Raw genomic sequence first — 16,218 nt, 5'->3', positions numbered from 1 at the left:
CACATCCAGGGTCTGAAAGCTGAACCCTGCAATGAGAGGGTTTTTTTCCTGTATCATTGTGCTGCATTTGTGTGGTTGATCATCTTGCTGTAAGTGTTCCCTTCAGGAAGAGGTCTTTTGCTTTTTTCTGTTGAATCATTCTGCTGTTGTATCCTTTTGTTAGGTTACCTGTGCACACACCCCACCCCCCCACATGTGTGCCAGCAACAGTGAAAGGGCCAGTGCAGGTCGGGTCCCTTACTGGAGTAGGAAGATCCCACCCAGGTGCACTGCCAAGTGCTGCCACGTCCCCAGCAGAGGCGGGAGCGAAGCTTTCAGAGTGCACTGGATGCTATAGGGGTATGTGGGAATTAGCCATAATTCTTCCCTGTCACCTGGATTGCTCTCCTTCCTCCCCAGCTCCTGTGGTGGTGGTGCAGGACTGCTGGCAGCTGCAGAAGCTGGTGAGCCAGTCTGAGCACATCCCCTCCTTGTGTAGGAGGGAGCAGGCAGCGAGGCAGGATAGCCTGGGGTAAGAATAGCCAGGAAAGGAACTTTCCTAACACAGAGGTCTCGGAAGCGATGGCATCTCCTCATACTTTACAATGCTGTGTAAATTAATATTAAATTAATAATTTATTGAAATCAATGCGCTTAAACGTAAGTATGAAAATTTATTGAAAAGCAGGTAGCAAAATTCAAGGCACTCACCTCCTCCACTTCCAGGCTCTTCTGTGCACAATACATGTTTAACCATGAAGTAATATCATGCTTAACTCTGAGTAGATCAGTTTGCCCCAAAATTCCAGTTTTCTTCTCTAGGGACCTTCTAGAAATAGTTTCTTGGCAAAGAGCTGCCACGGTTGCTGTGTCTGGGCTCTGTAGGGCTGAACCCTGGGAAGGGAAACTGTGGAGATGAGTCAGGCAGGTAAGGAATAGCAGTCACTTCACTGGGGCTATTCATATGTCAAAACTCTAATTTTGACCCTAGCCCTGAGCTGAGCCCTAGCCCAGGCAGGGTCTCAGGTGTGTCCCCAGGTTGAGCAGTGCTGTGGGTTGAGTCACTGGCAGCCCTGGAGCTGCTTTTGCAGCCTCTGGAGCCCCACTGCCTGCCCAGCCGAGTGCTCCCACCTTCTGAGCTCAGCCCTGCAGGGGCTTGGCTGAGTTTTGCTGAATGGCATCTCAGCAGGCAGGCACAGTGTGCTGCCCCTGCTACCTCTGTCCACCCTTGCTGCAGGACAGGAGCTGTAGGACCTTAGTTGAGGTGACCTCAGCAAAGGTCTGGGAGAGATGGGCACCCCCATCCCAGCTGGCAGACCTGCCCTTGCTTAACACCAGATCTACATCAGTGAAGTCAAACAAGCTTTGTTTCCCCCTCAGTTTTCACTTGTCATCTTCTCATGGAAACCCTCCTACACGTGCAAGCTTTCTCCACACTTGAAGTTCACTGGAGGATTAGTTTCCCATTTCTCTCTGTGCTGCAGACTTGACTCTCAGACTCTCTGCACTCACACCATCCTCCCTCCCTGCTAATGATACAGGTAACCAGCTGACTAATCCTTCTCCCTGGTGCCTCACCCTCTGGGTGAGTTTAATAATAAAAGGAAATAAAAGTGGTTGCTGTGTGAATGCATCCATCAGCCCCAGCCTTGGGCACCACCTGAGGAAAGGCTTTCTCCTCACTCTGTATCCGTGCTGTGTTACACACTGGGGAGACTGATAGGAATGTAATATGTATATCAATGTATTTAATCAGTAGCAAGAACTACTCTCCCTATTCCCATGACTTTCTTATTTCCTTCTTAGGAAGGCTATGTTGCACTTGTTACTTTCTGTTATACCGTGATAGTTAGTAAAAGATTTTATGCCAAATTTATGCTCAGTGAATTATCCCTGAAACTTGCAGAGCTATAGCAGAATTTAATTTGGCAGTGTGGAGTTGATGTTGCTCCCAGTAATGTCTTCAGCTGAAAATCTCAGCTTTCAATTGCCTTACTTAGAGAAAAAATAGGCCCATGTCTCTAGTCTTTCTCAGAAGGAGTGCCAGAGGCACTGCCATGGCAGAGAGACTCTGCTGCTGCTGTATGTGAAGAAGTGTGGCAGCAATCTGTGCCAGAGGCATTTAGGAAATCTACCCCTGAAGGCAAAGTTTTCTGAAAGGTGAGGAGTATTTTAACAAATGCATTAATGTCTGTGGCATGTTCAGTACCTTTGATTTTCTTTTTAAGGTCTTGTGATGGAGTAATTCAGAGGTGATGTGCAGCATCCTCCTGATACTGGGGGCAGAAGAGGCAGTTTGAATGAAAGCTTAATAGAAATTCAGTGTGCTGTCATGCTGAGCACAGAATTGGTTGACTGCATAAATCTAAATGTCAAATATCTATAAAGTTTTACTAAATGGAAATAGGATGTTTTAGTTCCATGTTGTCAACACACGAAAAGAAGCATATTAATTGACAAGGAGAAAAACTCTGTATAAGTTCTTTTTAAAACAAAAATTAAAAATATTCAAAGTAGGACTAAGATACCACCAATGTTTTCAAGAAGAGGAAAATGTCAATTATTAATTACTTTGAGAGCTAAACATCATTTAGGCATTTATAAGGATTATCTAAAAACTGAGAAGCATTGAGAAGTTTCTATGGCAGCCCCAAGTCTCAATACATTTGGTAGAGCACTGCTGAACAGCAAAATATAGCTTGGTGAGCAATCTAGAAATTACATTTTATTGAGTGATGTGTATTGTTACTTTGGTTGATTTGATTTTTATCCTGTAAGAAAATTAAAGCTCAAGCACTTCCAAAGTTGGTTATATTTCTAGAGATCATCTTTGTGTGCCAGCTTTTGCCTAGAAACTCATCCGAAGATGTCAGCCATTGAAACCATTTCATGTGGAAGCATTGCTAAGTAAATTCACTAAATGCCTATTCATCCCAGTAAGATGGAGAGTCACTGGAGCAGCAAATGTGAAAATCTGTACAGCTTACTATACAGAAAGCAGTTTTCTGAGGTTGCCAAATTGAGATGCAGAGTCTGACCCTGGGAGGTGTTACAGCTCCCATGAGTGAGCGTAGGAGGAGGGTCTCAGGCTCCTGCAGCCTGGTCTGTCAGGCTGGTTGATAGACAGATAATTCACTTAGTCTAGATAAAATCAGTGAGATTATGAAAATAGTTTAGTTGGCTGATAAGATTTCCAAGTTGTTGCAGCCTGACCTGAAAAGTTAATGCATTTTGTACAGGATTTTGGTTTAACTTGGTTTTCTGTGCCTTATAATAATGAAATGTTTTCAAGATAGAGTACTATTAACAGCTGTTTTATCTTGAGTTTTCTGCCGTCAGCTTCATTACAGACCATTGCTTAAATGGTGTTGTATCTATAAAGTTGTGGTTTTGAATGCAACTCAGGAGATTAAGATCATTTTAATGTGATTTATTCGTTTTTCCTAAATATGCTGACCTAGATAAATAGAGAACATTTTTGCTCCATTGTTAAAGAAATAACAGACCACAAAAGCTGTCAAGCATAAATACATTCTTGGACATGTCAGCTGAAATTTTGAAAATACTGGTGTCAGATTGCCTGTCACACTAATTGGAATTAACCTTCTAAATTCCTTTGTTCCTGTTAATTCTATTGGCATTTTGACACCAAAATTTTCTGATTTATGCATTCCAACCTTGGCCTCTTCTCTATTACAAGAATGAAAACAAATAAAGTGCCAGTACTTAACCAAATTCTCCAGGAAATATCTAGCAAAGCATGTAAAATGGGACTATCAATGCAGTCATCTCACAGCTGGACTTTCATACTTAAAAAGTGTTGAGCAGTATTACTTAATACCTACTCTGTTACAGTGCTTAAAATACGTGCCAAAAGTTGATAAGAAATTCGTTAAGATGTAATAAAGTTGTGGTTCCTTCCACGTACATTTTACTGAGTAGAGGGAGCAGCAGGATGGAAGTTTTAGCAGGTTTTAGCAAGTTTAGCAGCAGGATGGAAGTTTTTTCAGAAACCACCTCCTTCAGTCTGTGGATGGTCCCCAGATGAGAACAATAAGTCTCTAAATTGCTCTAGGCATAGGGGTTTTCACAGTGTAATTTGTGCATCCTTTGTTCTCGCTCTTGCAGGACCAATGACCATCTTGTAGCATTCCTGTCCAGATACCGTGATATGAACTTCTTGAAATCCCACGGGAGGGACAACGCAAGGTAAGCTGGCCCTTCCTTCACCTTATTTTAACCATGGCACTGAGGATTTTTGCACAGTGATGGTTTTCCAGTGTTTACCCAAGTGAAGAAATCAGTCAAAGTGAATGAGGAGGAAACCCTCTTATGAGGACAGTTGTTTATTGGTCCAGAATGACTCCTTTCCGGAGTCGGTTTGCAAAGATGCTTTCGTGGAGAGAGAGAGACATTAAGCAGAGTGATGCTTGTTTTGTCCTTGGGGCTTGGCACAGATCAATGTTTTGTGAGCTAGCAGTCCTTGCCTACACTGCCCAGTTGGTCCCAGCCACCCTGGTGACCAAGACCTGTGCTAGCTGGGATCTGCAGCAAAGCCTTGTGCAAGCAGAGCCCCAGCTGTGGGAGCTTGTAGCAGCCTGCACATACTAGTGAGAGTGAGGACGGTGGCTGGACTGTATCACACTCTACTAAAAGTTTTGAGGTCCTTGACTTAAACTCCATCTTCATCCACCCATGAACAGGTCTCAGGGAAAAGAGAATGTGCTGTGTTTTCTCACTTACCATTGTGGTTTGAGGGAGCAGCAGTGACCAAACACCATGTTCCAAAGATCTAACCAACCTGTGCAGATCAAAGAATTTTCCCATCTGACTGAGGTGGTTCTGTTTTCCTATTTATTGATAGTTTTGCTTTTCCTCTTTATTGCTAGTTTTGTACCTGTGCTAGCAGTCTTGTAACATATAGTAGTTCTAGCAACTACATATGCTGAGTCCCAGTGGCTTTGCATCTAAAAATATTGTTTTATTCTGCTTGGGTCACCAGGTCATCCCTTTATTCTATAAAATGTCAAGTGTGCTGTAAGGCTGGGTTTGGTTAGAGTACACAGAGAATGTGACACACCAAGTCTCACGTTCAGCACAGTGAGTGGGCAGAATAACGCACAGGTCTCTCTCGTTCTTGGCTGTCCTTGCTCTTGTCACCAGATTTATCAGTTCTGTCATGTTCCTGTTTAAATTAAGTCTTCACGAGCATTCATCTTGTGAAGTCAGAAATTCTATAGCAGGTAGTAAAAAATAATACTGTGAGGAATAATATTTAAATCCAAGTCAACAGTTTTCACAGGAGAGTCCCTTGTTTGGGAAATGCAGAGTGTCAGAGTGATTGGCAGACTCAGCTCTAGCTGGCAATAGTGATCGACAGCACAGTTAGCATAGGAAGGGGGAGAGAAAGAGCCAGGGAAAAGCAGTCAGGCTCTGCCTCCTTGCTCCTCTGGTGCACCTGAGTCTTCTCAAATTCCCTGACCTAGCTAAGGAAAATAGCTAATGAATTATGACGTGCCAGCATCAAACAGGTTCAAATATGCTAACTTCAGCTGGATCAGAACTATTTAGATCAATTAAACACACTAATCGGATACTATTTTAATAATGAAAGGAGCTAATGTGCCACTTGTCCTCCCCTCACAGGAATAACAACCCACTTAGTAGTTCAATGGTTCTCTTTGTATAAACAGCTAAATACCTTTAAACCTATTGCAACAAGTCACCATGTTTTTTTGTTCTTCTGGATTTCTACCATAAATTCCCTGTGCATCAGGGAACATGATTTGGGACGCAACTGCAGATTTGCCGACCCTGTCTGCTATGGTTGTCTAGTCCCTGAGTCCCCTAAGCACTCCCACTGCTGACCACTGGATGAATAGATCCTTTCACATCACCCCTTGGCGTCTCCCCAGTTTTTCTATCAGAGAGACAGAGTGGCTCCCCTCCTCCTGCAAATCCCAGACAGCTGCAGAGACACACTCAAGCCAGCAGCTGTGAATCTTCTGAGGAATGCTGGAGTTTGGTGAAAATTCATTCCATTGTTTCCAAAAGCTGATCAATAAGCAGTTATCCCCTGTTTGTATTGCGGGTGAATTTCCAGCTCTACATCTACCTGTTGAGAGAGAAATTCTGTCTAAAGTGAAGATCTCTAGCCTGATATTTCATTTTTAGTGTTTCGTTAACTTTGTCTTGTCTAAACTGGTGAGTGTACCCACTGCTCTGTGTGTTTGACACACAGTTCCCAATTGACTTTGATTGTATGCCCAAGGTGTGTAAGCTGTCGTCATTCCAGTTATCCCTGCAGTTGGAATGATGAAGTCCTCTGGGCTGAAATACCTGCACAGGCAGGTGCAAGGAGAGCAAAGGCCCATCCAGGCTGTCACCCCATGTCTGGCTGCCTACAGCCCATGTTCCCAGAGGAGCAGGAGGGATGGGTAGTGGTGCTGCCTTACAATATTCTCCCAGCCTCTTGTGACCTTTGCCTGGGGAATTTCCACAGCCAAACTTGGTGACTTGCTCATTTAAGAGTAAGGGATGACTATTTTTTTCTATTCACTTTTCCAGTTACTTTTTAAATTTTGCTCTTTGCTCAGTCATCTCACAGCCCAGGGGAAAAGAAATACCCCATGAGGCGAATGATAAGGCCAAGAGCTCAGTAAGGTCTAGAAGAGAAGCAACAGCCTCGAGGTTTGGCAACAAAAAAATAATGAAAAAAAAGAAAAGGCCAGCTTTTGGAAAGGATTTAGAACACAGGCCAGTTTTCATGTTATTAGGCAACAGGAAAAAACTCCTTTGGGATATCCTATCTCAAAACAGATTGGAACAGAATTTTTTATTTAAACCAGCTAATTAAAGCCATGATAAGGGAGAGGGCACTGGACTATACTGACTGCTCCCCCATGTACAATAATGATTTGGCTTGTCCAAGGTGTTTTTGTCAAAACATGTCAACTAATAATACAGGAGCTCAGCATCTAAATATCACTGAAAGCAATGTATAGTCCCTGCCGGTAATTTTAATTTTAATTTGTGAATGAATGATGGCTCCTAAGCAATAAGCTTTTCAGTTGTCTAAGTCTGCTTTTTAAACAACTGGAAACTCTGAGTTTTAAGTCATCATAGTCTTTGGATCATATAACGGAGAGAGAAAGATTAGAAGTGCCATCTTAAAACCGAAATGCTTATACAGCTCAATTACAATGGACTTTGTATTCAAGCCATGTTCACAATCAGTACATGTTTTACTGCCAAATAAGGAGAAAAACCAGGCTCCCCTTTACAGAGTAAAGTTTTCTTTTAGTTATGCCAAAGTCATTAAGAAGTGCATTGCTCTGATTTTCCTTTAGTGTCTTCAGTAAAGGGAATGGACATGAAAATGATTCCTACACTCAGCTGGAGAAGTGTTATTTCCTGAGAGAGGTGGATGTATGAAATGAAATTGCATACAGTGGCTGGAGTCATTACATAGTACTTACTGGGCAACACTTACATTTTCTCCTCTTTTCAGTGTCTCAGGCTATTAAAAGCAAGTGAATAACCTGAGTTTTTTGTTTGTTTGTTTGGGGGGGGGTTTGTTGTTGTTGGTTTTTTTTTTGGTAGGAGCAGCACCTGGCTGATGTATTATAAAATATAAAGACAGTCAAATGTGACATCTTCAATAACAGGCAGGACAAAAGGTTTTTTTAGAGAAATCATGCCACAGTAATCATTTGGGAAACAGTGTAAACATGCTGTGAAGGCTGGATGCTGTTAGATCTTAGAGGAATCTCGAGCTCATAGGCAAAATACAAACAGCTAAAGAAAAGGCCATTAAAAGCTTGGTATGTATCTGAATTCTTTTCTTGTGCTGTTCTTTTTCTCATTAGTGCTGTTCTTTGCAATTGTGTTGTTCCCTTTCTCACTCCTGGGTTCCAGATAATTTTAGAGGTGTTGATGAACTCTACTAAGGAGCATCACAATCCCATCCCAGTTCTCAGAGGCTGGAGAGACCTTAAATACCAAAGGACTGGACCACTTTCCCAAAGTCTCCACCTCTTTCAGCCCAGTTCTGCTGATAAATACCTGTTTCACCACCCTTTCAGACATGCCTTTTTTCCCCAGTGGCACATGCTGTTTGTTGGTGTTCTGTACACTGGGTTGATGGTGGTTTAGTGGTTGGTTAGAAAATGGATCACACAGTAAATGCTGTTGTGTATTGAATTGATGAATTGCCCAGTAAGGACCCAAATACTAGGGAAAAAAATTGATTAACTATCCCTGATGTTGGAATGGTTTAACCACTTAGGTTCTAGCAGCAGTTACGTGGCGGCTCATGTGAAATACTTGGTGGTTCATTTGGCATTACTCTCAGCCATACTTTTTTTTGCTAATTTTTATAAAACACTTTGGGCACATGGACTAAGATCTATTTTTTACTTGGAAGTAGTTCAGCCCAACAGTTGCATGAGAAATGTAGCGACTGAAATAGCAACATGCATCTTCTCTGCAAAGAGGCTGCGCTTAAAAAATTTAGACATTCCAGCTAACTTTCAGATGTTCTTTAGTGCTTTATGCTAAGCATTAGGGGAGCCATAAAGCCTTTACTGCTTCAACTTGACAGTATGCCTCCTTGTAGGCCTTTTACTTCCACTCAGTTTTGGAAAACAGTGCTCTAGGTTGTCAATGCAAAGAAAAACAAAATCAGCCATGTGTCTTGACGTGGGACTAAGCAGGATGTTCTTTGTTCTTAGAGTATACAAGCAAGATCATCCACTAGTTCAGGAAGGTGCAATAAGTGAGAAGGTTTGAAGTGGCCATGCTTTATGGGGCTGGAACAGAATTAGGAAGAAGGTGAAAATTGAGGTACTGGTAAAGTAATCAGAAATCTTATTGCTATCTGGGAACATTGAGTTGCACAGTTCATTTTCAGCTGTATGGATGGTAACTTTTGTACCCTGTCATCTGAGGTCCTGAGACTTCATAAAATGGTTATGGCAGGGAACATCCTCTTAGGCTGGAACAGATGTTGTTGGCCCTGATGTACCCACAGGTCAGTAGCCTGATTTAGTAGCTTAAAATCTGTATAGAAGTGACTCCCACTTGTCCTCAGCCACTTGGAAAGCGGGAATGTTTGAAACCCCATTTCCTTTTCCTTCTCCAATGTCCAGCATACAGATCCTGAGGCGTTAAGCACAGTAGAACCCTCGGTGAGACGCTGTTGTGGTGGTCACCCAGGTGTCCCTTTGCAGTGCCTGTGGGTGCTGCACCAGCTGGGATTTGCAGGATCTGCTGGCCATGGTGGAAGATACAGCCTGTGCTGTAGTTGCTGCAGCAGCAGCATCACATAGGTGAGATGGCTTCAAGCTCAGCCACTCAGGCCCAGCAGCATTTCCAGGTCGGAGACTGGTCCGACAGTTGAGGAGTGTTGAGGGTTTTGCAAAGAAGAGGAGGTGAGGGGACAAGAAATCTTATAGAAAAGACATTTATTGGAGACAAACAGATGGCAGAATGTCAGGTTTCATATCATTCAATCTGTCTGTAGTGCATTCATGATAGATCTATGCATATTATCATTTCCAGTTTTGCTTATTTAATATAAAAAGAAACAGAATCACTTGAGTTGTGGCCTCCCTGATGGTGAGAGGAAGCCATTTCATTTTTGTCCTTGTAAAAGCTGTTTCAGTGTTGCTTAAAAGATATCATGTAAGTGAAGGGTAGTGGAAAGAAACCCACAGGAAAATCTTGCTGACAAGGAAATGTATGGAACTGTTGTCAAAACAAGGCAATTCCTAGTAGAGGAATGCATGACTGCAAAAAAATAGACTATCTCCAAGTTTCCTACAAATAAAAAAATTTTAGAGGTTTTTTTTTATTTTGCTCCTTGACCCCCAACATTAAAATATTGAGAGCCGTTGAGGCTTTTTAAAACTTCCTCTGAAAGAGAGATTTCTCTTTTGAAAGAGAGAAGATGGAAAGTACGATTTTTCAAAGCAAGGGGAAGTTAATGCTTAGGAAAAGATGGACAAGAACAAAAGAATCTTGAGAAATTTCTTTTGAAACATAATGCAAAGGTGTGATAGGACTAAAGCATTAAATGGTTATTCTGAGAAAATTATATATGAAAGAAGCAGAAACAAATTATGTAGAATATGAGGCATGTATTGTAAAGCTTGAAAAATCTAAATATGTCCATAGAGAGATGGAATAATGACCAGATAAAATGTGTATATTCATTGGCTTTCAACAGCATCTTGTGGAATCCTGTAAGTGAAGCTGTTTGGCTTCCATAAGGATGCCATTCATTGAGAAGGGCCACATTGAACATCGTATTTCAAGGTAGACTTGTAACTTGAAAGAGACATTCAAAATACTGTATCATTTTTGCTGCACTGTAAATGACCTAAACCTTATGTCCAGTGTGTGTGGCAGCAGTTGTCTGCCCTAGATTTACTTGCACACTGAACATAAAAGTGGTTAAACATACAATTAAAACAACTGTGGTAACAGCTCCCTGAGACCCACACAGATTGCAGGAACAAATGTCACAAACTGCATCTCTCAGCACTGGGTTACTTTTCGTGGCTGTGTCACCTGTGTTTTCTGCTCTGAAGTCAATCCCTGTCCTCCTGAGGTCAGAGCCCATGCTGTCCTTGCCAAGGGGCAGCTGGTGATCCCATGGTGCAGGGTTGGCCCCTCTCCATTCACACACATGCTCTGCTGCTCCTCAGGGTCTGGTGGAGAGAGATCTGCTGCAGAGATACGGAGTAAGAAACACTAATCACATTTTAGAAGTAAGATTCCCTGTGTTCCTTGTTAACTTCTGAGTGTTTAGCACAGCAGGCAAAGCTACTAAAAGCATTTCAGTTTGTGTGCTTACTTACAGCTTTGGCTTTAGCTCCTCAAATAAGCCCAATCATGAAATAAGACCAATCTCACCAGAGTAAATCCAGTGAAGAGAGAAATTCTTTCTGATATTGTTGATGTTTGTTTCTGCATTGGCATTAAAGCTTAGGGAGATTGTTGGAAGAGTATTGTGTTTATAATATTTTCTTCTGAGTAAGGGAATTACAGAAAGATAAGAAGAATTATGCTTTTGACCTCCTAACATTTGCATTTAGGATGCCGCAGTTTCAACACATTGAAAAGCAAATTAAAGTTATTATTTCTCTTTCTGTTTTCTTCCATCGCTTCTGTCTGTACTGAGAGTTATTTTCATGGCCTTTTGGAACAGCAGGAATTGTGTGTTCTGTGCTGTCCACATGCTGCCTGTCATACCAGGCAGAAATCTTCCTTATCTTGACAGACTAAGTACGTGCTACTTCTTTTTGACACTGTTCCCCTCTTCAAGCTTCAACTCCATTTTGGGAATGGGAGGTCAGCCCTGGAGGCTTTCAGCATGACAGGAAGAGGTCTTGGGAAACATACTGCAAGATCGTATCTTTAGAAAAACAGATGATTAGCTGGTACTGTACAGACGTGTTTAAATAGCCGATTGTTAATTATTTCAGATGTTGTAAATATTGTTTCACCCTTCAAATAGAGTTACTCGTGGAAATGGGGTGAAATAGAGTGCCTGTGTTGCAGTCAACTGGAAATCCTTTGCATACTCAGTGGAGGCCAGGATTTCTGGCCTGAGCAGGCAGGGAATGACACTGCTCTGCACAGGTTTGGGTTTTATGAACTTCCTTTTTACAAAGAATTTTTCAGTGACTGGTTTATGGAGATATATGGTAGCCTAGAGATTGCTCACAAATTACTTGTTGCAACTGCTATGCTCAAGATTATCAAATTATTGTTCTGTGTTTTCTAGTTGGTCACCTAAATTGCAAGTTACTCTTTTTATGCTTCCCAACCGATTGACTCCCGTTAAGTGTTTCCAGGGTGGCTGTGCAAGCACTGCTGGCAAATGATTCTCATATTTCTCATCTGTAAAAATATTTACTTGACTTTTCCCACTGAAATGAACTGTTGTCTTCAGATTTTTGTCTAAAGAGTGTTAAAAGAGGAGCAGATAAAGTCAAAGCAACGTGCAGAGTTTGTCCACATACCTTAAGGGAAAAATGAACATGCTGCTAGTGGAGCTCCAAGCTCTACAGATTCTTGCTTTGACATTGACTTTTGACTTGTGATGAATTGTTTCTCTAATGTATTGTAACTTTTATTTATAGCTCTTATTCTTAAATCGTGAATGGTGATGATGGAGGTCATGGGTGCACCTGGTTAACAGTGAAATGTCGATAGGAGGTTTTCTAGGCAAGAGGCCAGAAACAGGAAACATTTAGGAAGAAACCTTTTGACCTTACAAAGTACATTCTTTCCAGACAAAAACCCTTTAGTGATAAAGTTACTGATAAGTAACATTTAGCAATCTGATAGTCTCTGATGCTTTAGAAAGTTTTATGCATTCATAGACTTCAGAAAAGAGAAAACAGCAAACTCTCTGACTTACACACTGCATAAGTACGAGCATTCAGGAGCGGGGATCTCTCCCAAGTTGCTGTGGCATGCACTGTCACTTGGAGAAGACTATAGTTGATTGTGATATTTTTTGCTGATATTAAGTAACTGGGCAACAATGTTAGTAGTTAAAAACATATCATAAGAGCTGCGCTATGTGTTTATATTCATGTTGTAGGAGCGTGTGCTAAACAACTTACAAATGCTTTTTGTGTTATACAGTCCTAGAATCTTATCTGAAATTCAATTATAAATATTTAAATAAACTACAAAGTAAGAGGAGTTCCCTGAGCTGGATTGCAATCATGAGCTGTCTGGGCTGACATCTCTACTCAGTGTGACAGACCACGTGCTGCAGGCAATAGGGTTTTTTTGAACAAAGTATAAAAATAACCATCTGGAACTGTGTAAACCCCGAGGCTGCATCCACACATAGTCAGGGCACAAACGACACCTTTCACACGTGTCAGTGCCTGATTGCTGAGCTCAGGTGGCAACATGCATTCACAGCATCCTATGGCCTGCTTTTTCTTAACCCTAGTCTTGTTTTAATTTTATTTTCTCCTGGCTGACTGACTCTCTTATCATCATTGTTTTCCTCCTCTGTTTTGTTTATCTGATGATAATCTCTGTTGTATTTGGCCAACCATACCTTGGTGCAATTGGATGTCATTGTCCTGGCTGGTACATTTGTGGCTGCCAGAGATGTGCCAGTCTTACCTGAAGTTCAGGGTGACAGGAAGCACCTGAATTTTTTTCACATTGACTAAGATTATTTAAATGCTATTACTAAGCCATTTTTTTCTACTTTTAATTTGTCCTGTAAAACTCAAGAGAGAAAGACAAGGGGGGAAAAACACACCGTTTTGGATTTCATTTCTCTCTCCAAAGCTTGAAATGCTTTCATAAAACATACTGGTTTGGTATTCCATTGAGCATAACCAGAAACTAATGAAATACAGCATTAGACTAGAAACAAATCAGTAGGGTCATGCTTTTGCCCTCCTATCTTTCTTTTCAGAGGTGGCTGCAAGCATTCTTGAATGGCTAGTTAAGAATCTTTATGAACTATTTGTAGCATTTGAGAGTTTTTCATTTCTTGAAAAGCCCTGTGTGACATACAAATGGCCCCCTTCCCTTTCCCTCCGGCAATATCCAGTATGCTTAGAGTAAGTTCTTGCCTGCCTGAGTGCCAAAATTGCTATTGCTGGAGTAGCTAGGAGCATCAGTCATCCTAGAAGAGAGCCTAGGGGGAAAAAAAAAAAGCCTTATCCACCTTTTCCACTTTGGTTGCAGTTCAGCTCTCTGTGCCAGCAGCACTGCCTGGGCTTGCTGGGGCAGCTGCTGCCTCCTCAGGCAGGATCATTTAGCTTCCAGCAGATCTGAAATGTGCTTGGTCCCCTTGGCTCCCAAGGAACATAAATGGACAGCAAGCACTTGCCCAGTGGAGAGCTGTGTCTTCACAGCCCCTTGTATAAATCATTGCTTCATAGATCATAGAAATTATTTGCTATGCTAATGTGTTGTTCCATTTAGGTGTAATGACTGTGTGTGAAGAGGCCCAGTAAGGGTGAGCCTTCTGAAAAATGCCTGCTTTCTGTTTGTTTGTTACTGGTGTTTAAAACCTGATGTGGTGTTTCCAGGAAGGTTTCAAGAAACGTTAGCAAAAGGGTCATCTCTGTGGAGGTCTCCAAAGGCATTGCTGCTCTTCAGCTGGGCTGTGCTGCCTTGCTGCAGGATGAGTGATTAGTTTTCTTCTAGTAACGATGTTGTATAGAATTTGGGGCTGAGATTTGCTGTGAAAACAGTTGTACTCCCAGGAATTGACTTATTTCACTCCATATGCTGAGATTTGCTTGAACAAGCCATTAGCTCAAAAAAGTCATAGAACCGTGTAAGTATAGAAAAAAGGAGCCTGTCAACTATTTTGGAAGACATGAAACTGTGAGTCAGGATTTGCTGGGACCTTCTCATCTGGAGTGTGGTCATGCTCTTCTGTTGCCAAGTTCAGACAATAGGGCTGAAGCTGTGTTACTGAGCTTTCTGGTACCAGTTAGCTGTAAGCCCCACCATGTGATGCAGGCTGGGGGAGTTTGTAAGTAGAGTAGTTTTTGAAATTTGAAAGGTGATTTCTTCGGTTTGAGGGTTTCTATTGCAGCCAAAGAACCTTCTATTTGAAAATGAGAGTAAAGGATGATAAATTGGTAGAGATAGCACTTGAAAGAAATTACTTCATGGAAAAGAACGTTATGTTCCTATTTAAATATGGTCGATAAAATTCTATTATTTTCTTAAAATAATTAACTCAAATGAGCATTTAGTTTTGAGGGAAATAAATAAATGACCAAACTTTCAGGCACATTAATATTTGATTTGGAGATAACTGCATAAATATTGAATTTGAAGATTACATTCCAGAGGACTGCATTAAAATTGCAAGACTTTTCTATTATCCTTCATAATGGAACATGAAATTAGAAACTTGTTCATGGAAAGAAAAATTTCTTCACTCTCATTTACACATTTTCTGCACTGTTGTGTTAACAGAGGAGCTGTTCTCATACTGTGAAAAGAGACATAGCTATCAGTAGGACATAGCCCCTGAAGTCATTTACGGTCCTTTTGAAAATTAATATGCACCATTTCATAATTGCATCTCAGTTCTTTGATTGGTGTAGAACAGAACTTGAACCAGGGAGTTGGCCTACAGGGTTAATGCTCATGTTTCCAGATGCAGGAGGCCAGAAAGCTTTGGTGCTGTTCCTTAACTTTTATTTCTTTTCCCCTTCCTTCAGTTACATGTGTTTGAGGACCACTAAAATGTCATCTTGACTTCCTAATCCCGAAACACCCTGGCATAGCTCTGTGTGGTTCAGGAACAGAACACGGTGCTCTCCTCACTGCAGGTGCTGCAGCTCTTGTTGCCCTGCAGATCCTACACCCAGAGAGAACTTGTGTTCTGTGAGTTCTGCAGTGTCTGGTTAGTGAGCATCTGTTGCTGCTCAGAACATGTGGGATGTGTTCAACACAGCAACTCACCATGATTAACGGTGCTCAGCCCCCCTTGTGAGGGCATGTGCTAATTCATGGCTGCCCTGCTTCTCCTTCTGGGAAATCATTCTGGAAATGGAGTAACAAACAGAAACCTGGATCAGACAGTCTCGAAACATGTGTGGGCATCCAGTCCAAAGTGTTTTCAAACACAGAATGATTTATCAGCTTTTTTTTTATTATTATTATTATTATTATATTGGTCTCAAATAATTCATTTCCATAACTTTACAGTTCTGCAGTTGCTCCTCTTATTCATGGTTCAGCATTAACAACACATTGTCCCCCTTAGACTTTCATACGGAGCAAACAAGCTCTTTCCACAGCAAAGACTAAGACAGTGCTATTTCTTCCTAATTGGCTATACCCCAACAGAAAAATTAATGGAATAATAACATAGGAGCAAATTGGTCGTTTTACCTTCACGTACAGTTTGCTGATTTTGAAAAACTATGACTTCATTTAGAGACAGAAGCCTGTCACACAGGTTGGGTTTAGTTCTTGTTCATGTTATGGTTCTTCTGCAGTGGTTTGTTGAGAGTTAATGAGCATTATGGACTTTCATGCCACAGAGCTCTGTCATCTGCACAGTTCTGCCTTAGGACAGCAGAAGGTATAAAATGATGTTTAAAAGCAATCTGTTGATCTTTGCCTCTATAACTGAATGTATAACTGATTAATTATTTATTAAACTTCTCTACATTATTTAGGAGTAGAACAGAAATATAAACAAATGACCTTTTGATCCTT

At 41.3% G+C, this 16,218-nt stretch overlaps 1 protein-coding gene across 1 annotated transcript in view; it reads left to right on the top strand.

The window, feature by feature from the left end:
• Positions 1–16,218, top strand: part of XYLT1 (xylosyltransferase 1) — a 140,839-nt gene that overhangs the window by 88,457 nt on the left and 36,164 nt on the right. Inside the window, exon 5 of the mRNA XM_017813615.1 lies at positions 4,108–4,188. Within this exon, the coding sequence (XP_017669104.1) occupies positions 4,108–4,188 (81 nt within the window). The remainder of the gene's footprint in view (positions 1–4,107; positions 4,189–16,218) is intronic.

The sequence above is a fragment of the Lepidothrix coronata genome, unplaced genomic scaffold, assembly GCF_001604755.1.
Source record: "Lepidothrix coronata isolate B3197 unplaced genomic scaffold, Lepidothrix_coronata-1.0 Scaffold41, whole genome shotgun sequence".
Classification (NCBI taxonomy): domain Eukaryota; kingdom Metazoa; phylum Chordata; class Aves; order Passeriformes; family Pipridae; genus Lepidothrix; species Lepidothrix coronata.
Note: the sequence above shows the minus strand (reverse complement) of the source record. Positions and strands in the feature narration are given on the sequence as shown.